Source organism: Festucalex cinctus, chromosome 3, assembly GCF_051991245.1.
Source record: "Festucalex cinctus isolate MCC-2025b chromosome 3, RoL_Fcin_1.0, whole genome shotgun sequence".
Lineage (NCBI taxonomy): Eukaryota > Metazoa > Chordata > Actinopteri > Syngnathiformes > Syngnathidae > Festucalex > Festucalex cinctus.
Genome location: NC_135413.1, coordinates 12,726,581 through 12,749,949, shown reverse-complemented (window position 1 = coordinate 12,749,949; position 23,369 = coordinate 12,726,581). Strand labels below are relative to the sequence as shown.

The window sequence follows — 23,369 nt, the reverse complement described above, 5'->3', positions numbered from 1 at the left end:
TAGATATTTTTGGGGGGAATTTTTTTTTGACTTGACACATGCAGGTAGACAGTGGCTTTGGCCTGATGTGTCCACTTTAGAGTGCCTCGTCATTGGCCTTGAGTGCATGCATTTCACGGAGAGAATGTGGAAGAGTGGGGTAATTTATTAATTTTCAATTTGAACTTGAAGTCCAATGATTGGACAAGAGATTTATGTGATCACTTTAACATCTAATGTATTTGTCATAGATGAGATTAAGCTGAGAAATGGCCTGATTTTTTTTTTTCATTCAATATATTTATCTTACAACCATATCTTGACCTAGCGTATATCGAATTGATTTGCATGCTTTCACAAACACAAAGTCGCTTGTTCCTATCATCCGTATGTGACGCCTTATGGAAAAGGTTTGAACATCCTTGTGTCCATTACACGGTGGCATGTGATCCGTAGCATTGCCTTTAAAATTGGCAAAGCGCAAACGCAAAATTTGGATCAAGAGCATCTCTGCTCAAGTCATGAGGTGAGTGAAAAATAAACACAATTGCCCAGAGGCCAAGCCAAGAGAGTGCGAGGGGGGGTAAAATAAATAAATAAATAAATAAATAAATAAATAAAAACTGTCACTAGCCTCGTCTCACATTTCCATTCTGTGCCAAGCTGAGTCTGCCAGGTGACTCACACGTGAGACTCCCCGCTCACCTGAGCTCACCAGCTGTTGCCATGCCAACGCAAGACGTAGCCACAAGGCATGACGACCCCGTGCGTCGAGACGGTGCACGCCCCTGCTCCTCGCATTTGCACCCAGCTTTCTCTCGCGCTTGACAATGAACAGACCTCATGAATCATGTCGACCAAGATGCAGTGAAATAAACATTAGGTTTACATTGAAAATGACATTTTAACAGACTTGCAACTCGAGTTCACCAGCAAAATCGATCGAAATAAAATTGCTGTTATCAACAAGTTTGCCCATACATAGGGGATGTAAAAAAATAAATAAATAAAAATAATTTGAAAAGCGCTTTTGATTTAAAAGGTGAGTGGATCAAATCAAACTGAGATATGTCTTTTATTGGAAAGCTAGATCTTTGAAGGAAATAAATGCCACATTGAAAGTACCGGTATTGACAATAAGTTCATCCACATGAATGTAAAAATGATAACTCATTGTATCATTGTCTCTCGAGCTTAGCCATATCGAATAGAATTCTCACTGAATCGACCTGAATCAATCCAGTCATCCATACATTTTCTTACCCGCTTATTCCTCAAGAGGATCGTGCGGGTGCTGGAGCCTATCCCAGCTGGCTTCGGACAGTAGGCGGTGTACAGCCTGAACTGGTTGCCAGCCAATCCAGGTCGACCTGAATCATTCCACTTCAAAAATCTAACCATAATCGTATCACGGTATCTCACCCATGGAATCGAGATGTTACCGAATCGTCTTACAATGGAGTTGCACACCCAAAAAATTCACCAGATATTCAATGAGATAAATGAATTTAGAAAACACATTTTAACCAATTTCTGGAAATAAATGACTAAATTAATGCTGATAAAGACTGCTGCTAATGTAACTGCTTGGTGGGCAGATTTAAAAAAAAATGCTGCAGGCTATACTTTTCCTGCAACTGCTCAACCCCTAACCCTATTTGTCTAATTTACCGGTAATCATTCAGTTATAAAGTTTAAAAATGATTCATCTTTGGCTCATTTGGGCAGATTAAAAAAAAAGAAAAATGGTGCAGGCTATAATTTTCCTGCAACTGCTCGACCCTGTTTGTCTTTCTCATTTAATCATTCACTATTAAAGGTTAAAAATGATTCATCTTTGGCTCATTAATATTTTAGAGGGATGTGTATACTTTCCTTCTTTATCCCTACTCTATTTGCAGCTTTCACTGACTACGGAGGAGGGAGAGAGCCAGAGAGGATTTCTCATGAGTCTGATCTGAAGAAAGATATTGGCTTCTATTATCTCAAACATCCAGCTGTCCGTAGGGCTATCTCACATGTTGCGGCAGGAAGTTGGCACGTTAACTTGAGTACAATATAAACTCACGGTGGCTTAATAAGACTAAACTGAAACAAGCAAGTTGTATATTTCCTTTATTTAATTTCTGTAGAGAAGACAGGATGAATGTTGAAAGACTATCACATCAACACATTGTTTCATGATTATTGACAGACGAAAAGGTCAAACTGTGGTATTAGCCAAATACAGTTGACACCCACTATTCGTGGAGGCAGAGATCTGGCCGACCCATGAATAGCGATAAAATCGAGGGATGCAGGATAATGCTATTTTCAATCGATACCGATAAACCAATAATTTAGAAGTGCCGATGTCGATAACCGATAAGTCGATAATTGTTTGCAAAATTCACTTGAATACAAATATACTTTCGAGTCCTACTATAAGTCTAACATATATACTGAAACATTGTATAAACTTTGCGGAATGTTTCAATGTATGTAAAGGAACATGAAGCTGAATTTTATTAATATGAGCCAAAACCACAACAGATGAATCAACGTGGCGTGTCTATAATTATTGCTGGATCTCTTTATTATCTGGTTTATCTGCATGAAATCAAATTGCCGATAATTATCGGCAGATTTCTCTATTATCTGGTTTATCTATTTTATATCAAATTGGTCGATAATTGCCGATAATTATCGGCCACATTATCGTGCATCCCTAATAAAATCTGTGTATAATTGACAGCCATTGAAATGCATTAAATATTTTTTAAACACCCAAAATTCTTCATAAACCACTGATACACTTCCAACGTGCGTCTTCCGTGAAAAATGGAGGGCAGTGGCGAACCATGAGCATGCACCACTGTACTGTAAAGATAAACTGGAGAATTTGTATTTCTGTCAAACTTGAGCAAGAATGCTTCAAACAGAAGTCTACCCAAAAATACTCTTTGTAACTGTTTGATGCAGCCCCAGAGTTTTTTTCTCGTAATATTGTCCCCACACTCTAAAAAAAAATATTTATTTATATGTGGCCCTAATATGCTGTCGTAGAGAGCCAACCACCATTATACGTCACTTTGTAGAATGCGTTTGGCATGTAAACAACAATGGTAGGTATAAATAAAATTTCTACAAAATGTAAAAATGTATTAAACTGTAATGATTTTTGAAAAACGAATCTCATAATTATGTTTGTAACAACCAAATAAATTCCACGGAGCAAACTTGTCATGACAACGGGGGTTCCTTTTAAGCAACAAAATCCACACATTTGACATTTGGCCGCTCAAAGGTCAGCTTCAGAAAACAAGTGAGCAGTGATTGGTCATTATCTGAGCCCTTGCAACTGTGATGTCCTTTTCAGTCGACAGCAAGTGGCAAAATGGCCGCCCCAAGATGGCTAAAAACTAGTGGATTTTGCTGTTTCACTCATTGTCCACACACACAATACAGTATTAATCAAAAATAACGGGTTTAAACTAGTGGGGGCACATACAACATCCATCTTTCCATTATCTGAACTGCTTATCCGAAGGAGGGTCGCAAGCGTGCTGGAGCCTGTAATTGTAAAGACAATTTTTGGGTGGACTTCCTAAGAGCTGACATTTTCAACTTGCAATGGTTTTAACCAGTCAAGAAATGTAAGCGAAGGTAGAATGGTCACAATACAATTTTAAATTTAAGGGTTGTGTGGAATTTCGATGAATTATTGGAATGTAGAAGAGTTCCCCAGACATCCTGAAAGAGTTCAACAGTTTGAAGTTGGAATTTGAAAGAGGAAATGTGTTAACTTGAAAGGTTTAAATCAGTTTAAGAAATGTGAAATGAGTAGAATACTCTTTTCAGAATTCAAACAATTAGAATGTCATATGAACATAGAAAAAAAAAATCACAGCTTTTTTCGGCTCGTCTATAAAAAAAAGCCCTTGGGCTCTATAGTAGATTATTCTTATCATAAAAGATGATTATGGAAAATGCCGATTAAGACTCAAAAATATCGCAGATGGCCAGCTGGGTTTTGGACACAGACACGGCAGGGTACAAGGGCCCAGTAAACCTGTGCTTGTACATATGCATTGAAGCAAGACTGCCCCCTGGTGTCGCATTGAAGAATGTTAACATTCCCCCATCATGATCAAGGAACACTCCTACCCGCCGCAGCCCGTCTGCAGTCACGGGCGTCGCCGTCTTGTTGTGCAGCACTTCCAGCTTCCTCCTGTCATACGCCAGACACCAGGAGGATGCGTTGAAGCCCAAACGGGAGCCGTCACGTTGACCTTTCCTCTCCATGCTCTCCTCGCAGACGCCCACCTTCCAGCGGCCTTCGTCCACGGGCACGTCCACCTCCCAGTACCAGCGACCTCCTTGAAGGCCGTGCTTGGCCAGCACCTGCGGGAAGCAGCTGAAGCGAGCATCTTGATTGGTGGAGGCCTGCTGAACATCGGTGTAGGTCACCCTCCTGTCGTTATCGGACAGCAGCAGCTTGCGATGGGCCGTGTTGGCATTAAAGATGGGGATGGTGCCATCTGCGCATGAAGAGGAAAAAAAAGAGCGAAGGGGAGCGCTACTTATGAAACCCTCGATTTCTGTTGTCCTTCATGAAAGCAGACAATAATAATGAAAATAATGATCAGTGTTTTTGCCTGTTTTCTGACATTTTATGGACCAAACCCGTCACGTAACTTATCATAATTTATGTGCATTGTCAATTTGAAATAATGTTCAGTTTTTAAATAAAGGGATGGACATTAAATTTACGTATTTAAACCGATTCATAAAAACAAACAAACAAACAAAACAAAACAAGTTTTTTAAAGGGGAAGTCAAGCCAAACATTTTCTTTCCGATAACATTTATTCATTTATTTATGAGTTAAGCAGCAAAATCCACCTGTTATTTTGTTTGTTTGTTTTAACCATTTCAGGGAGTGGCCATTTTGTCACTGGCCTTCGACTGAAAATAACATCAGCTCAGATAACATTCAATGACAGGTCTCCTGTTTTCTGAAGCTGCGCCGTGATTGGTCGTTACCTGAGGCCTGAGCATCTGTGATGTCATTTTCAGTCGACAGCAAGTGGCAAAATGGCCACCCCGCTGAGATGCAGAAAAACGACTGGATTTTTGCTGCTTAACTCATATTCCATACTCAATATTAATAACGTGTTCAGATGAGCAGACACAAACAACACATTATTTCAAAGAAAAATTTTGACTTGACTTTGCTTAAAAAAACAAACAAATTTGTTACATCTCTACTGGCTTCGATTTTTTTATAAGCTTTGATGATGAATGACTGGAAGGCGATCAAGTCTCACAGAACACGGTGTAGAGCTCTCGGTCCTTCCTCGGCTCCGAGGTGACCACCATGTTCAGACGTTTCTCCACCCAACGCTGAAGACATTCCAGCCGAGCTTCATTCACTTTCTCCAAAGCTTCCAACTGATGTAGAGTATCCATGTTGCTGAGCAGAGACATCCAAGACCATATGATTTTAAACATTGTAAAAGATTTTTATTTTTTTAAGAGAACTTTCCTTACATAAATTCTAATGGTATTGAATTCATTAATTGTGATGCTTGCCTCATCAGACCGTGTACATTGCTGTTAAATTGTTTATACAGTATACTATACTTTGTATATTGTACTATTCGGTTATGAATGAAATCAGGTTCCATAATGAAGTAGAAATGAATGACTTACATTTGGGGTACTTTTCTGTATTCCTGTGACAAAGGAACAGAACATATTGTCATGTTTAGCTATGACTCCTATACATTATGACAACCTTACAAACTCACCATAATGAAGGCTTGATCCCTGATGAGATTTTGCCCCTTGGCATCAACCAATGTCTCCAATGTGTGAAGTCCTCCCTGGATGGAGCGCAGGGAGTCTCGAAGCAGGCTGAGCTTCTCCTGCAGGCCGCCCACCACCCTGCTCTCCTCCTCTTCCACACATTTGAGCACCGATTGTTCTTCCTGCTGCAGCACCTCCGCGATGGCTGCATACTGCTGACGTATGCCTGCCCGCGTTACGTTCAAAACCTCCTGCAGTTGTGCAAGACAGGCATAAATGAATGGGTTTTTTTTTCACTCTTAATAAAAACATTGTTCAAAAAACTGCACTTTGTCTGACATGGAAAAAAACTAATTTGAGAAGGGGTCACACACTATTTCATGACAGTGTATATTTGGAAGGATGATAAAGCAAGCAGCAAGCCAGGTAAGAGAGCCAAAGGGAGACTGAAGGGAAGGTTGTTGAGGGCAGTTAAGACTAGAATGGAGGATGCAGAAAAAGGCTTAGAAGGAAAACGATAATATGCTGTTGCGACGGGACAACCCAAAAGAAAAAGGAGTCAGTGTCACATGAAAACATTGAACAAAGCAAAAATATTCAATATTATGCATGTACAATCTATTTTCTTACTCTCAAGGCTTCTTCTTTCTGAGTGAATTCAGTCACTTGGTCTTTCACTTGCTGTTCCACCCTCTGCAACTCATTAATATCCCCTTTCAGATTACCCTGCACAAACACACATACCAATGCAGGGACCAAACATTTGAGCCAAATTGACATCATAGAATTTATTTCAATTAACTGTTTGACCGCCTAAAACGTTTAATGACATATGCTAAAAATCCTTATGAATGCCGCCATAAACGTAAATTAACGTCATGTACGTTTTTTTTTTTAATCAATGTGCAGTGCTGCCTGGTCAATGGGTTGTGGAATCAAAAACAGCAACTAACTATGGCCAGCAGATGGCAGCATTGAATCTCTTTTCAATGGGCTGCTGGTGTATGGAATTTCAATGAAACATGACAAATCTGAAGAAATCGAACGTTTTCAAGGATGACATGAATGATCAAAACCTTTGTCACATTAAATCTAATTCACAGAGCGTCACTAAACAAAAAATATTAGTGTCAAAGTCACTGTTGTGGAGAAAATGTATCTTTTCACTAGAGCTGTCAAACGATAATTTTTTTTAATCAGATTAATTACATCGTAGAATTTTGATTAATCATGATTAATCACTGACTTAAAAAAGCTTTTTTCCCCAACATTTTTGCCCGCTGCACATGCTCATCCTGCTTTTTCTAATCAATTAATTATTTGCATAATTTAAAATGAGAAAAAAATGACCTACTGTATATGTAAACATTTATTAAATGCTTTACTTTAATGCATGTAGTTATGTTTATTGCTCAAACTCCAACAGCTACCTTTAATGAAACCACCACTGTCGGCTAAAAAGGATCATCTGCGGTCAAAATTAATAGTGTGATTAATCTGTAGTAATACAATGATTAATGCGATATTTTTTTGTGATTAATTAATTAGTTAACGCTTTAACTTTGACAGCACTACTTTTCACAAAAAGCTTGTTTTCTCCTTATTTTTTAAATTTTCGCTCATTGTCACTCAAATTACCTATTTTCAAATGGTGATCACTGATTACTAAAGAACCGAATAAAGTAGCAAAATACTTTTTTTTTCTAATGAAAGAATGAAATCCAATCTTTCATATGGTATTACTATTCACCATGTTTATGTAGTCCGTGTGCACAATATTCTGTCTGCCTTGAAAGATGAGTGAAAATGCTGAAAATCGTCTGGCACTGTCGGGGTTGTTATAACGTTGGGCAGTTAAAGAGTTAAGGTATTTATATTTTATTTATATAGTGTCTCGGTGCATTCAATGCTTAACCCATTTAGGCCTAAAGCGCCTGACAAAACATTCCTCAAAAACCTATGGGTAACTTTTGAGTTACCCCCATAAAGTTTGAAATTTTCCTGAAAATTCAACAAAATTCAAAGTAACTGATATCTCAGTTCCTGAAGCAGATAGAAACGTAATTCCAAAAACATTCCAGAGCTTACACATGCAGCGTTCACGCAATCCTAAGTTTATTATTATAAACCTTCATTTTTTTTTATTATTTATTTTTATTTTTTTTAATATCAACAAACAACTGTGTCGCATCTGCGGGTATATTTACCTTCAACACTGGAGCGCAGTTGTATTAACCTCGGGGATCGAGTGGTAATTATTTGCCGCCCATTCCGTTACAAAGCCGTAGAAATTTTTCAACATCCTCATTTGTCTAGAAACATATTTCTTAACAGTATGTCACTGTTGACTGGTTACACTGATTCAAGTTCATCCCGTGCCATTAATTCCATAACTCCCGCCAATCTGCATCAGCCATAAATGCGCAAATAAAATTCCAGGACATGCTACGAGGCCCACATCACCCTCTTGTGTATATTCTGATGCATTTCATCAGCTAAAAGACAAACAATTGGTCAAAACATAACAAAATGACGTATCCGCTCTCCAAGCTTTGAAGTTAGAAGAGCGCTAGATTGCTCCCGGTAGATTGCGATGTAGATTGGAATGCAATTAACTAGGGGTGTGAATTGCCTAGTACCTGACGATTCGATTCGTATCACGATTCACAGGTCACGATTCGATTCGATACCGATTAATCCCGATACGAATTTATAAGTCGATTGTTGAGATTTTTTTTCATTCAAATTTAGAAAATACTAATCAGTAAGCTTGTAGAGTGTAAGATTTATATGAAAATGTATTATTTATTTATCTGAAATTTCAGTCTTATAGAGGTTGTAATCTGTTTCATGTTTGAACAGCATTAAAATAAAATATTAAGGCTTAATGTTCCGTTCATATAACATTCTTCCATGCTCAAGGTGTGAATCCTAACCCGAAGTCAGACGTTTTGTTGAATATTTTTCCATTAAAAATGGAAGTTTAAAAATCGATTCACACACACACACACACAAAAAAAAAAAAAAAAAAGGCAATGATGATAAGACGTTGAATCGGTAAGACTACCAAAGGAACAATTCTGAGCTCTTAAAAAAAAATATAAATAAATAAAATAAAATAAAAAAATAAAATAAAAGATTTTTTTTTTATTGAATCGATTCGAGAATCGCGCGATGTAGTATCGCGATATATCGCCGAATCGATTTTTTTTAACACCCCTACAATTAACTGTTCAGCCCTAGCACACGCTTACCCTGAGCTCTTGCTCTGCATCCCTGATGCTGATGCAGACGTGATCACGGTGGGAGCCGATGACGGTGCACACTGTGCACACGCAGGCGGCACACTGCCGGCAGTAGATGCGGTTGATCTCCTGGTGCTCCTGGCACCTCCAAATAGAAATGTCCACCACGGGTGGAACCAGTGCGTGACTTTGGAACACGGGGGACTCCATGTGGGGACGCAGATGCTCGGCACACATGGAGGCCCCGCACACCAGGCAGGTCTTCACCGCCAACTGCTTTATGAGTCTTCCAGTGCAATAATGGCATGGCACAGGGCCTGTATTTTTGCTCTCAGGCTGAGCAAACGTGCTAATCCTGCTTGGGGATCCTGAAGCGACAGCGGCATTTTTTGGGAGCAGAATCGGTGAGTTGCTGACATTCTGAACAGGGGAAAGTGATACCAGTGAAGTGGAGGCTGAAGTAAATGAACGGCAACCGGCAGCTGCGTCCCCTGACACTTGGCCATCTTGGTAGGGTGTTGTGGTAGAAAGGGCGACATATACATCAGAATCAGTGGAGCCGTCGGAGTCAACTAGTTCCACATTTTCAGATGGATTAAGTTGTTGTGAGCATTCTTGTGACCCATCATCTTCATCACCATCATATGAGCCTGATTGGTCATCCCACTCGGCATTCAGCCCATTCTCAGTTGCCTCAACACTAGGGGGTTCCTCAGCTGTGTCCGACGGCGAATTTATAGGAGTCTTGCTGCCAGATGACCTTTCACCTGTCGATAGTCGCTTTTTGTCAGGTTGCTCTGGGTCAGGAGTGCTGGCCTTTCTCTTCCGAAGGAGTCGGCTGGCCAATGAGGTCCTTCTCAGTGGGGAGACAAGTGTGGTTGGGTCTTTAGCGGACATGCCTGGAAATAACAGACAACCAAAAGCAGCAAGGATTAAAACAGCAAAACAAGTGATATAACACTGGTATAAGAATGGTAATTAGAATTGGGCAGTGTGTGAATGTTTGTGGTGGGGATGATTTTATATGACAATTGACAAAATGCATTGGATGGACAACATATGGATAGTTTGGGATTAGTGTGCGTGTGTGTGTGTGTGTGTGTGTGGGGGGGGGGGGGGGGGGGTGAGTGATACTGAATACGCAACAAAATACTATGAAATAATATGTATGTTTCACTAAAGGATTAAAACAAGAATGCGTGTTTTCATTAATATTACATATTAAAGCAAAATCGTTGTATAAAAAAAAAAAATGCGTGTCCATTTGACTGCTTTAATGTTGTCTCTTTGATATTCTTAGCTATACATTTAAAACGTTTCGGCAAATCATTATTATTAAAAACATTCCGGAAAAGCATTTTCAGCATTAGATGATAGTATTCCACATTTAAGTGTATGTGATTCATTTAAGGGGTTATGCATGTTTATTAAATAATAATAATAATAATAATAATGATAACGATAATAATAATAATAATAATGACTAAATACATAAAGAATGCAAAACAAAGTAGACATTACAAAGAACAATTGTACATAGTTTTAAAATAAATGTTTAATTATTAAATGGTACTTCATTTATATAGCGCTTTTCCACCCCACAAAGCCTTCAAAGCGCTTTACGTTCTGACTACTCATGATTCACCTATATGTACACTTTTATAGAATGACATTACCCATTTGTCCGTTTTAAACGTCTACCAAGTGAAACCGTTCAAAGTTAAGTTTCATTTTTGCATCGCGTACCAGGGCTGCTGCTGTTCGGCGGCCATAACTTGATGCTGTCAAACGGAAGCGTGTCGTAGCTCGTGTTACACCTCCATTCCGGACAACAGAACGGCCCGTCGGGATGAGCACTCCACAGGTCCCTGATACATCGTTGGCAGAAGCGGTGGTTACATTTGAGGGCGACAGAGTCACGCGTTAGCTCGTCACACAGAGGACACTTAACTGGAGTTTCCAACACTCCCCCCATGTTGTGCCTTCGTGAAACGATGTTTTTGGAAACCCACTTCCGGGATGATGGGGTGGAGGCGGGGCCAAAACAGTTTGAATCCCACTTCCGGTTACTCTTAAAGGTACAGCGCAAGGTTTGCCGCCGAGTGTGACGTTTCACCTTTTTACTTAATCATTTATTTTAACATTTTTTTTTTTTTTGCACCAAACTTCAATAAACATTACACCTAAATAAATGTTCAAAGAAAAACTCAAGGAAAAAAATAAAACTACCTCTCATGCTGACTAAAATCAATTTGCACTCGGGCTTGTCAAGTCGCTTGATGATCCCAAAAAATGTTGCATGGCTGGGTGGTCCCATTTCATTTTCTTAATTCCTCGCAAATAACAAATCCATTTGGACACAAAACAGCAGTGAAAACGATAATGGTTGTGATATCTATTTTCATTTTTAAACAAACTAATTTCAGCTGTCTGGATACTGTTTGATTCATGATTCAGAGGGGATTTATCATAAATTATACAATAACCCTGCTATAAAAGAGACAATAATCCCCAATTTAAACATCAAACTAACACATTGCTGTTGCTACATGTGTTCAGTAGGTAGGGTTGCCAACTTTCTCATCCCGAAATAAGGGACACACACACACACACACATATATATATATATATATATATATATATATATATATATATATATATATATATATTTATATATATATATATATATATATATATATATATATACTATTTGTTACTTGTGACATTTGCTTAATCTTACAGGAGTTTTTTTTTTCCTTCTTAGTCAAGGGTGTCTTTGACCCCAAGGACATTAGGAGGGTTTAGTGATTTTGATAAAATGTCATGTTTTATATGACAGTCATTTTATTCAGAATTTAAAACAATTCCCTGTTGTCTTTTAAACATGTACTATGAGCTGTGCTAAGAGCTGCACAATTAATTGAATCTTAATCATGATCATGATTTTGGCTGTGACGATTAAATCAACTAATCGTTGGCAATATTTATTATTAAATTAGGGGCTCAGTTGCATACAGTATCTAACCATCAACCATCTGATGATAAATGAGTCAATGTCTCGTTAAGGCTTCATTTAGCATTTTACTATGACTATGAAGCATTTTGATCTATTAAACTGGTGAAATTTTTTTTTGGGAAAAAAAAAATCTGTTAGATTTTTTTATGCTGATCAAAGAATTGGCATGCTAATTCTAAAATTACAGTCAGTTTTTTTCCCTAGCAAATAACATTTTTACTCCACAGATTACTGCAAAATTCCACAGATTCACTCTAGTGAGACTGTAGTAAGAAGAGATGATATAATCGGACTCGTACACAGCTCCATTGTTTGAGAGTGTGCGGTGAGAGGTGCGTGTAGCTCCCAATAGATCAGTCCTGCAATATTATCAAAAAAAAAGCTTATCCATGCTTTTATCTCCAGCAGACTAGATTACTGTAACGGTCTTCTGACTGGACTATCTCAAAAGAACATGAGACAATTGCAGCTCATTCAGAACGCTGCAGCTCGAGTTCTGACCAAAACAAAAAGATCAGAACATATTACTCCAGTACTTAAGGATTTACACTGGCTCCCAGCCAGCTGTAGAATCAATTTTAAAGTTCTGCTACTCGTCTATAAATCACTAAATGGTTTGGGTCCTGAATATATCCAAGAAATGCTGATTGAGTACAAACCCAGCAGGGCTCTGAGATCTACAGACTTGGGCCAACTAGTGGAACCCAGAGTTCGAAGCAAACATGGTGAAGCTGCATTTAGCTATTATGCTGCACACAGATGGAATAGGCTACCAACAGAAGTGAAGTCAGCCCCGAGTGTAAATGCTTTCAAATCCAGGTTAAAAACTTTGCTTTTTTCTTATACCTTTGATTAGGGACTTTTAAACAGCTTTAATTAAGTGTTTTTTTTTTTTTTAAATATTATTTTAAACTTTTTTATGTTAAATGTTTTAAAGTTTGTTGAATAATGTTTTAAGATTGTTATTGTATGTTTTTTTTTTTTTTTTTTTAGTAAATTTTGTAACCTATTTTTATTTATTTATTTTTTTCCTCTGAATGTTAACTATTGTTTTTTTATGCTTATGTGTTGTCTTTCCTCGTGTAAAGCACATTGAGTTGCCGTGTGTATGAAATGTGCTATACAAATAAACTTGCCTTGCCTTGCCTTACTTAAATAGTCATTTTAATAATTCATTTGATAATAGTTTAATAGGATGAGTGCTGGCTTGTCTCTTAATCTTTGTTTTTGTTCTCTGCTGATTTTTTTAGTTTTCAAAGCTTATAACTATTTCATTTTAGTGTTTAATTTAAATGCATAAAAATTCATTTCGTTTGTTTATCTTTTAAAACTGAAAACGGGGATCCTATACCTCAAAAGGTTGACATAATAGAAAGAAACTGAGACCAGTTTTGGATTCCTCACCCAAAAATTTGTTAAAAGTCAGAACTACTGTAACTCAACAAAAGTTGTGTTCCGCTGTGTTCCCCATGTTATTCAACAATCGATATACACTATCACCGCGTTCTCAGACCAAAACAAAAGGACAAGAGTGATAGAGTGAAAATCTTTATTACGTCTTGATATACAGTATTCTTCAAGGAATCTCTTAATTAAATTGCTGTGAGATAACCCCAATGGGGTCTTGTCTATATCTATTTACACAAGACAGGTGAAGCTAATTCCATTTCATTTCGACTTTACGCACAAGCCATACCATTAGATGACACTGCATCCTGTTACCCTGTTTGCACTCACTAGTTAGCTGGGGAAGTCAAAGAGAAACACAAACAGATAAAGACACATTAAAATAGATATACAAGAGGAAAATTGTGTGTGCGTGTGTGTGTGTGAGTACTATACACACAGACTGTGACACATTCACACGAGCGTGTACGCCTGTGCTCATTCAGTCTTACGTTCACACAGCAGCTACACGTCCTGCAACAGGCGGTCCTCGAACAGCCCAATCACAGTGTAGATACTACAATTAATTACTGAAAACAGAACTGAAGCACTGTGCAAAGTTAGCTAGATGGACATAGAAGGGATTGAGTCCTATAGCATCTTAATACGTTTTCTGTACATACTTAAATCTACTGTACATAGAATATTTGTTAAATGTGAACAGTGAAAGACAAACAAATGTGTTGTTGTCAAGTCTTTACATCAAAATGATGAAACACAACAGATTGATTGTACATCGATTCTGCTCGTTTGGATAAATTGTGACACAGATGTTGACAGTGGAACATACAGATAATAGATTATAGTAAATGGGTTGTACAGTAGTACAGTAAGCATGTGTGTATTGGATAATGATGTTTTGTATGTTGTTGCAGGTAGTGCTGAGTCCACACGTGTCATTTAGTAACAGTCTGCGCCCCCCGCCATGGTCAGTCTACGCAAAGCGGGTTGCTCTGCAGACTCACTGGGTTGTATGTGTAATACACGGGCTCGGTCTAAGTGCTGGAGGATGACGTAAGGGGCTGCAAGCAAACAGGAGAGGTCAATGGCTGAGGGGATTTGGAAAGTTGATGGAAAGAGGCTGGTTTCCTCTCCTCGTTCCTGGCATGTGATGTTGAAGGGATGGTACTCCGTGGACCACAGGAGCCTGGAAGTATGACAAATCAAAACGAATGAATTAGGATGGCCCCCCAAAATGGGACATTTTGTAGTGTGGTAATATTCAAATGATTTAAAATTTTAACAAGATGTGTAAAAACATACTAGCTATTTAAAGGGCCATGACACAACCTAAGACTCGAATTGGAGTGTTAAAATAATCACATTTTTCACCCACACATGTTTTAAGAATTGTATAATGGACAGGAGTTACTCCTGTGGCAAAATAACTGTTGCCCCTATTTTCCTGTAAAGTGAAATAATGTTGGAGCGATCTGGCCGGAAACTAACTTTTGCTCCGAGTATGACGTCATGCCCGTGTTCCTGGGTGTGCGCGTCGCTGGCGTCCATTCCGCGTTTCGTCAGTGGGGTCGCAAATGTGCAAAAACTCTGAATCCTGCGTCATGGGCCTTTAATGGTTAATGTTGTTTCTTGCCGGGAATGGCATTTACTTACAATGAAAAGACTATTGTCAAAATGTGGTACACAAACTTTCTGTATAGAGTGCTGACCATTTGAATCAGGTGTGCATATCACTGAATCAAATGAAATTTTCAACTTAACATGAAATACAATCAAATACATTTGCATGATGCTTGCAGGTGTCCAGCTGTTTTTTTTTTTTTTTTTTTTTTTTTTTTTTTACTTATGTCTGTAATTACATTTTGTGCTTATGCATGTTGTGTATTAACTTCACCTTTATTTAACAATATGCAACCGCATAAAAGTGGTTTACATGAAAATTCTTTATTAATGTCAACAATTTTTATTTTTTAGAGCAAGATGTTTAAGGTCTCTCCATAAGATAGCCTCAAGTTTCAGGGCAAATTGTTTGTATTCTTAAAATGAATATGCATTAAAAAAAAGTTAACATTACTAACACATGGCTACCAAAACACCAGTCCCTTATTTTGTGTTTGATTACATTATATGGTAATACTTGGATCCAAATGTAAAACGTTTTACTCACCAGAATGTTGCTAAGCATTGCCTCCCTCTGAAAAATAACAGAAATAGGGAGACAATATTAATTAAAATGTATCTGCGGGCTCTCAAGGTCATGCTATAAATAGACTCCCACTTTCACAAGTTGCCAAAAGCATGTATTGCTCACAGAGACCAGCAGAGGGCACCAAGTCTGAACTAATTGGTGTCCTAAACAACAACTCATCATGTCTGCTGGGTTTTAATAGGGAAAGAATAAAACATGACATCATCATTAGGTTATGATGTCACTTTCACCCTTGCTCTCAGCCAGCAGCTCCTCCGTCATGAGGCCGTCTTGTCGATTCCCGAGGACAAAAGCCAGGAAGGAGAGAATGAGCGCGTCCAAGATGCCCATGATGGCGAGGATGTAGGCCCAGCGCATGGAGCAGGCCCCCAGGCTGTATTTGTCCGTCTGCTCCCCGCACATTCGCCGCACTTCGTCGCTGTCCCAGCCATCGGGGTAGATCATACAGCCCAGTACCAGACACACACCTGCAGAGAAGGCACATAAATGGCAATGTGCGTGAATAGAGGTTATCGTATGAGGAAATGCCAGGAGGGAGTGAGTCAGAGATGGGAAAAAAGCCACTTCAATTGCTTTTTCATGTGTACAGTTTACTCAAAAAACGTAAAGTTGCACAATTCATCAAGTCGTTAATCTGGCTTATTCCTGTCAAGTCTGAGAATTACCGTAAATGAAAATGTTCATCTCGGTAGCGGCGCTGCGGTGACATCAGAAGTCGCATCCTTTTGTAAAGGTGCTAGCAGAATGATTGCAGAGTGCTAATGCTGCATTCGCGGATGGTCGGAAGTCGGACTTTTCCGAGTTCAAACGAGGAAGTGTGTACGGGAAAGCTCCCTTGAACTCGGAAATTTCACTTCACCACCCCGACTTCACCAGCGGACTACAATGTGACGTTACTCTGAGTGCCAAAACACAATTTACTTGAGTATAAAACTAGATAGCTTTTTTCATTTATAAATATTGAACATAACTCCACGTAACGCAACGTACGTGACAGTATTGCCGCTATCTCCCTGCATGGAATTATTATACTGTCAACTACTTTACTGTATGGAATGCTTATAAAATAAGATTAAAACTATAAATGAAGCAAAATTACAAAAAGGTAAGTTTTCTAGAGGTCAAAATGAGTTTTAAAGACCAAAATAAAAAACAATTTATCACTATCCGCCATTTTATTTGTTTCCGTTCGCCTCGAACGCTTTCAGGTCAGAACCGGGAAAAACCAACTCAGATATATCCAACTTCCGACCATCTTCGAATGCAGCATACGAGTAATAAACCAAAAACCCTCCCTGTTACTTCCTGGTGGGCTGCTACACAAGTACTTCCAAATATGGGCAAGCTTGCGCTGTTGCCCTTGCACGCTCCCTTGTAACAAACACCAAAAAAAAAAAAAAAAAAAAATGCAGTGTGAAAAGGCTTTATGTGACTGTCATATATCTATGGACTCAGAAAGAAGCAATCATATTAATCTTTTTTTTTTTTTTGCATAGGATAGAGAATATATGTTGATTAGTATTGTGACAATGTCTGTCGATATGTTGCTGAGCCATTTGTTAATGGCCTTTTCCAAAAGGCGTGTGCACCATGTCATCGCAATATCAGCAGACATAATCATCCACCATTTTGGATGCAATTGCGAATGTAAACAAAGCCGTACTGTAAGGGCGGTGTATTGTCGAGGTTGTTTTTCATGTTAAAATACAAGAAAGACAAACTGGACCGCGAAGTCCAGGACTGATACTTTGCAAAAATACAAGTTATAAATGGTTTGGGATTCCTATCCAATCCGGAGTGAAGCAGTGACCCAGACCGACAGCCTCCTTTGTGTGCACCGGATATTTCGCATACCCCATGTACGGTGTGAATGCCTACACCTCCGAACAGTTTAAAAATGATAAATCAGTAGCCTCACATGTGTGGAGTTAACAAATGGGTGGGTGCAGGACCTGCAGATGATGAAACCCGGTGTACAATACCAACACTGTCATTTAGACGACGGTATGTGCTGTTGATGCTTTTGTACCATTATGTTTGTTTTATAAATCCACTTAAGCTACATAAAGTAACAAATCACATTCTATAAATTAAATTAATACATTGCTTTAATTTGTGTAAGTTAAAAATCTAAGAACGTACAGAACGTATGGATTGCACTCTTGTCCAGGACAGAATGTTTTCAAAAGGTGATTTTTTTTCCCTTCTGATGACCGACAATCAAGCCATTCGTTGTCGCTTTGAAGTTTCACAAACGTGGATTCCCTCGGTCTTCCATCAAGCAGGAAACCTGCAAAAACTCATTTTGTTGTTTCTTTACCTTTGCTATTGTGGGAGGTGGTGCTGCACCCCGTAATACAGAAAGAGTTCACCATATTTCATTATTTCGGCCAGATAAATGACAATAAATCGGCGACACTACGATGTTTTGCACATTTTGCCATGTAAACAATAGCGGCATTGCATCAAAATGACAAATATGTCGACAATGACGTCAATGATGACTCGCCTTGCACGGTCCCTATTATGCATTAGGATTAAGCTCGTTGGGACATTCTTTAAGACACGGTGGTTTGGTTGTGTATGTGTACTTCTTAACTTAAATGGTTCAAAGCCTTTTTTTTAATTTTTTTTTTTTATTTTATTTTATTTTATTTTATTTTTTTTAAGGAATTGTCCACTATCTGTCAAACTGATTCTTATTGGTTTGATTAGTTAAGTTCACTGCCACTATACAGCACATGTACACTGTAACAAATTGATTGTAGAATTTACACAAAAAAAACAAACACTGGCAAACAAGTTGCCAACTAATTATTGCAAAATCTCATTTAAAATGTGAAAATCTATTACAGAATATTACTGTTTTTTTGTTTTTTACAAGTATTTACTACGGTATATATAAATTACAGTTACTTCCTGTATTTATTTATTTATTTATTTATTTTTTAAAGAAAATAGCAATTCACTGTAATCTAGTTTGTATTCTCATTTAACTAAATAATACAGTGTCAAAAAATCGATCCATCCATTTTCTTAACTTCCTAGTCCTCAAAAGGTTCACTAGGGTGCTGGTGCCTATCCCAGCTGACATACAGAGACAAACAATCATCTGGACCCACAATCACACATAGGGACAATACAGCGCTCAATTAACTGGCAACGGTTGTCTTTGGAATGTGGGAGGAGACCAGGACACTTGGAGAAAACCCATGCAGGCACGGGGAGAACATGCAAACTCCACCCCGGAAGGCCAGAGCCCGGACTCGATCTTACACCCTCAGCACTGCGGGCATGCTAACTAGTCAGTCACCGTGCCACCCTTGTAAAATCTTTTCCCGTTCTGCAGCCAAGTGTATAAATGAATGTTAGCTGTAATGTTGGCTCTTTATCGGAGAAATGTGATGTGAAGATGACACAGACTGCCCTCGCACTAAAATATTACTCACCAATTCCCTGAATTCTTGTCCTTGCCTCCGGTGACAATACAGGATCAGCTATTTGCTTCTTCACCTCTAGAGAGTTCTCTACCCGCCAAAATCCAACAATCTTTTATGGTATTATATGTAATCCACATGCCAAAACATAGTTTCTGTGAAAGTTACAGTATTTGACCGCTAATTATTATTACAGCAAATGACTGTATTTTGTTTTTACCCATAATGCATTGCAGTACTGTTAAGTACTGTAAAATTCAATTAAAATGAGATAATGCTGTAATTTCTTACTGTAGAAGTGTATCGAAAGTTTGCGCTCAAATGTAAATATATAAATTAATTGAAGTTGAGTCACACGCAACCACTGTGCTTTATAATGAGTGTTCTTTTGTTTAGCCACGCAACTTCATCCTTCGACTTGCCTTTCAAGTATTAAAAGATGTGAAATTGCAGTTTTTCACAGTCAGAAGATTAAATCACTCTGATCTTCAATTTGTCGAGTGGTCGGTGTAATATAAAAGTGAGTCTTGAAGCAGAGCAGCACAATGAGATCAGAGGCCCTTTATTTATTTATTTTTTATTACGCTTCTTAAAAAAAAAAAGGGCCTCAGGATTCAAATTGCCCCCTTTGCAAAAAAACATCTAAAGAAGCTGACTGCACCACATTTGCACATTAATAACACAAAACAAATTCCACTTAGTTATCCCCATTGCTCTTGCTCTAACTTTGCTGTGCGTTTGGGTGTGAAGGATGAATGCGCCTACTTTTCAACATTATCATTGATTGTTACATAGAAATTGCATCTTTAGCACTCGTTTACCTTATTTTATGGCCTCGCCTTTTAAATGTAAATTCAATCTATAATTGTATTCCATCCATTTTCATCACTGTGGCTTCTCTCACCTTGCATTTTAAATAAATTGCTCTTAACATAGCTGCTCAAAAATTTGCATTAAAGTTCACACGCATACACAAACATGTACACACTAATATTGTATTTCATTGATGAAACTAAACATTCTTGTCCACAACCTCATAGAGCAGACTGTTTTTCGAAGGTCAAGTTAGTAAACTACTCAAAACAAATTGAAGTTTTAACAGGTTTAATTAGATTGATCCTATGACGTTATAGGCTGCGATCCCTTTGTAATTACCTAAATTTCTGCATAAACTGGTCACAAAGTGTGATCTGACAATAATGCTTAAGATGATACAAGAGCGGGGTTAGGATTACAACCTGAGCCATGCCGCACCAGATCGGGAACAGGAGTGGAGAAAAAGAAAGCGCAGCCCATCATCATCAAAACCAATTGTAAAGTATGCTGGTGAAGGTGTCACAATTTGGCACTGCTTTGCTAACTCTGGACTTGGACTCATAACAATCATCAATGGATAAATGAAGTTTATCAAGACATTTTGCAGGAAAATTTCAGACCATCTATATCTTCATTGAACCTTAACAGACTATTGATGATGCAACACAACCACAGCTCAAAGGAAGTAGATGTAAATCAAAAACGGAATGGCTTTAACAGAAGAAAACACAACTTTCGAGATGCTGTGGCATGAATCCAAAATTCCTCACTGGACAATCCAGTAATAGTGCTGAACTGAAACTTTTGGCAGAGCGGAATAGTCTAAAATTCCTCTTGACCAATGTGACATTCCGATCTGTAACTTCAGGAAACATTTGGCGTGGCTACTGCTTCCAAAGAGATCTCAAAGTACTAATTACTATAAATCCAGGTCCACAAAATCTTTCTACGTGCATTTGGACATTTCCATGTTGTATTCAGTAAAAACGTTCTTGCAACTGTATATAATCCTGAATCCTGACAACAGGGGACATTTCAAGATGCTTCAGTGAGTACAAAGGGAATGACACAGCAATGCATGCAGGAGACAAATTTAAAAGAGCAGAGCATCCACTTCTCGCTCCCCCATGGCTCTAACTGTCATAAGCAATTCATGTGGGCCCGCTAGTTCCCAGAGCAAAGAGTCAGACACTGTCTCTGATTCAGGTGGACAGCGAGCACCCTGCAAGCTCACCAAGAGGCATGAACACGCAATTTCACTCCCTTTGAATCCTTAACACTAGCACTAGAATTTGAAAACAACTAGATCTCCCAGAGCAGTCATTTTGACGGGTTGCACTCCCGCCTATTAATAATAATAATAATACTAGTAATCGCCTAATATGCTTATTACACGCTGTTTTGAGTAGCTAATAAAGTCCCTCTCTTGGTTTTCTGTGGAAAACGGGTGTATTAATTTTGATTATTAGGCTTGTATTGCCTAAAACGCCATGACTCCATCACATCTAGGAGCGCATTTTTTTACTATAAGCTTTCACTCTACCTTGAGCTGCGTCACCAATTCCAGTGAAGCGATGGCTCCTTTTAGAGAGGGTGGGCTGGTCTTGTTTGGACATGCTGTCTGAAACTGCTGAGCGATCCAGCGACCACTCATTGTGATTTGTCGGACCCTCTGTCAGATTCTCAGAATGTAGCTGTGTAGTCTCCTCTCTAGTATCCATCCATCCATCCATCCATTTTCTTGACCGCGGGGGGTGCTGGCGCCTATCTCAGCTGGCTCTGGGCAGTAGGCGGGGGACACCCTGGACTGGTTGCCAGCCAATCGCAGCCTCTCTATTATCGTTTTTATTTATTTATTTATGTATGTATGTATTTATTTATTGATTTTAATTCAAAGCCAAATGCCTCCGCATTGAATGGTAGTTGCTATGGAAGCCCAGCGGCGCCAATTACAGAAGCCCAACGCAAAAGATGTACATTGAAATGAATTGAGCAGTCAAATTGACGGGTGTGGAGATAAAGTAGTAATTACCGTATTTTCACGACTATAAGGCGCACCTAAAAGCCTTCAATTTTTTCAAAAGCTGACCATGCGCCTTATAATCAGGTGCGCCTTATACTGTGGTACCTCTACTTACGAAATTAATTGGTTCTGGAAGAAAGTTCTTAAGTAGAAAATTTTGTAAGTAGAGACGCATTTTCCATGTAAATGCCCTAATCCGTTCCAAGCCTCCCAAAATTCAGACATAAATGTTTTATAAAGCATAAAAATGCATCAAAACATGTAACAACATGTTACAATTAGATTATTGCACAATAAATGAGAGTTGTGCGTAATGTAAAAAAACAAAGAATAGAGTAAAGAATAAAAATGATGGTCATTCACCTTTTTAACTGCTGTCCTTATCGTTTTTGCCCTCTTTGGTTCATGTCCACCTCTCTCAGAGTGTTTTTTTTTTTCTTCTTTTTTTTTTGCCTGGTGTTTTGTAAAGAACTGATCCAAGGATGTTTGCTTTTTTATTTTATTTTATTTTTTTAAACAATTTGAAAATGTCCAAGGCAAACATCATCTTAGTGAGCAAACGCCCGACTGGTGAACACTTTTTCTGGCCGATTCTTTTAAACAAATTCTGAAACGTCATGGAAACTTCCGGTATGGCGAGGCATCTTTTTAAAAAAAAAAGGCCCGTCACGTCGCAATTAAAAACTTACTGTGCCTTCATGAATCACCATTTTTTTTAATTTTTGCACTAATTCGTTGGCCGTTAGTTCATACATTTATGAAATACTATCGGAACACCTCATGGGCTGCGGGATGAATGATGAGGACACTGTATAGACACTGATCTAGTATCTAGGCTAATAGATACTTATGGTAAAGGTTCCTCTTAGCCAATGGGATGCCAGAAAGATGCAAAAACACCAATCTCGTATTTACGCTCATAGATACCTATGGTAGGAAATAGCCATAGCCGAAAGTATGTTGTGTTCGGTAATGTATTTTTACCTTTCGTATCTAGAAATTTCGTTCGTAACAAGAGGCAATATTTTCACGTTGAGGCGTTTCGTAACTCGAAAATTTCGTATGAAGAGACGTTCGTAAGTAGAAGTTCCACTGTATATAGATCAATATTGAGCCGCAACAAGTCTCGCTGTCAATACGCTATCGGTGACCCTGCACGATCGTTCACGCGCATGCGGGGAAGATCCCGCCATCTTGGATCGCTAGCTAATACTAATACTTTACCTCAGAGAAAACAATAAAACAGCTGTTTATTAATTTTGGGAGTGAATAGAGTTGTCAGAAAGCTGGTTTGTAATCTATTAATAAAGTTTGACTGACGTATCTGACTGTTTTGTTGACATTCCCTTTAGCGCAGCACCATCTAATGGATGCATAATGTAACCCCAGCCTCTACTGTAGTGCCTTATATATGGAAAAAGTTTTAAAATATGTCATTCATTGAAGG

The 23,369-nt window shown here is 38.5% G+C and overlaps 2 protein-coding genes across 2 annotated transcripts in view; both read right to left on the bottom strand.

Annotated features, from left to right (window-relative positions):
- Window positions 1-2,078: 2,078 nt before the first annotated feature.
- On the bottom strand, window positions 2,079-11,020 carry LOC144015675 (tripartite motif-containing protein 14). Its single transcript, XM_077515889.1, has 7 exons — window positions 10,761-11,020; window positions 9,024-9,913; window positions 6,400-6,495; window positions 5,772-6,020; window positions 5,674-5,696; window positions 5,289-5,434; window positions 2,079-4,499 (listed from the first exon to the last, which is right to left on the bottom strand). The coding sequence occupies exons 1-7, from the start codon at window positions 10,987-10,989 to the stop codon at window positions 3,955-3,957; spliced, it is 2,178 nt and encodes a 725-aa protein (XP_077372015.1). The 5' UTR covers window positions 10,990-11,020; the 3' UTR covers window positions 2,079-3,954.
- Window positions 11,021-13,565: 2,545 nt separating this feature from the next.
- LOC144015674 (LHFPL tetraspan subfamily member 3 protein-like) overlaps window positions 13,566-23,369 on the bottom strand; it is a 28,750-nt gene continuing 18,946 nt past the window's right edge. Inside the window, exons 2-4 of the mRNA XM_077515888.1 lie at window positions 15,877-16,113; window positions 15,605-15,631; window positions 13,566-14,623 (exon numbers count right to left, since the gene is read on the bottom strand). Coding sequence (XP_077372014.1) covers window positions 15,615-15,631; window positions 15,877-16,113 — 254 coding nt within the window. The 3' untranslated portion in view covers window positions 13,566-14,623; window positions 15,605-15,614. The remainder of the gene's footprint in view (window positions 14,624-15,604; window positions 15,632-15,876; window positions 16,114-23,369) is intronic.

Excerpts from the sequence above, each read along its gene's own strand:
- LOC144015675 (XM_077515889.1), bottom strand. The coding sequence starts at position 10,989 with ATGGGGGGAGTGTTGGAAACTCCAGTTAAGTGTCCTCTGTGTGACGAG. Across the intron at positions 6,021-6,399 it reads AGAAAGAAGAAGCCTTGAGA|GAGGTTTTGAACGTAACGCG; the intron begins GTAAGAAAATAG and ends GCACAACTGCAG. Across the intron at positions 5,697-5,771 it reads GGGATCAAGCCTTCATTATG|GAATACAGAAAAGTACCCCA; the intron begins GTGAGTTTGTAA and ends CCTTTGTCACAG.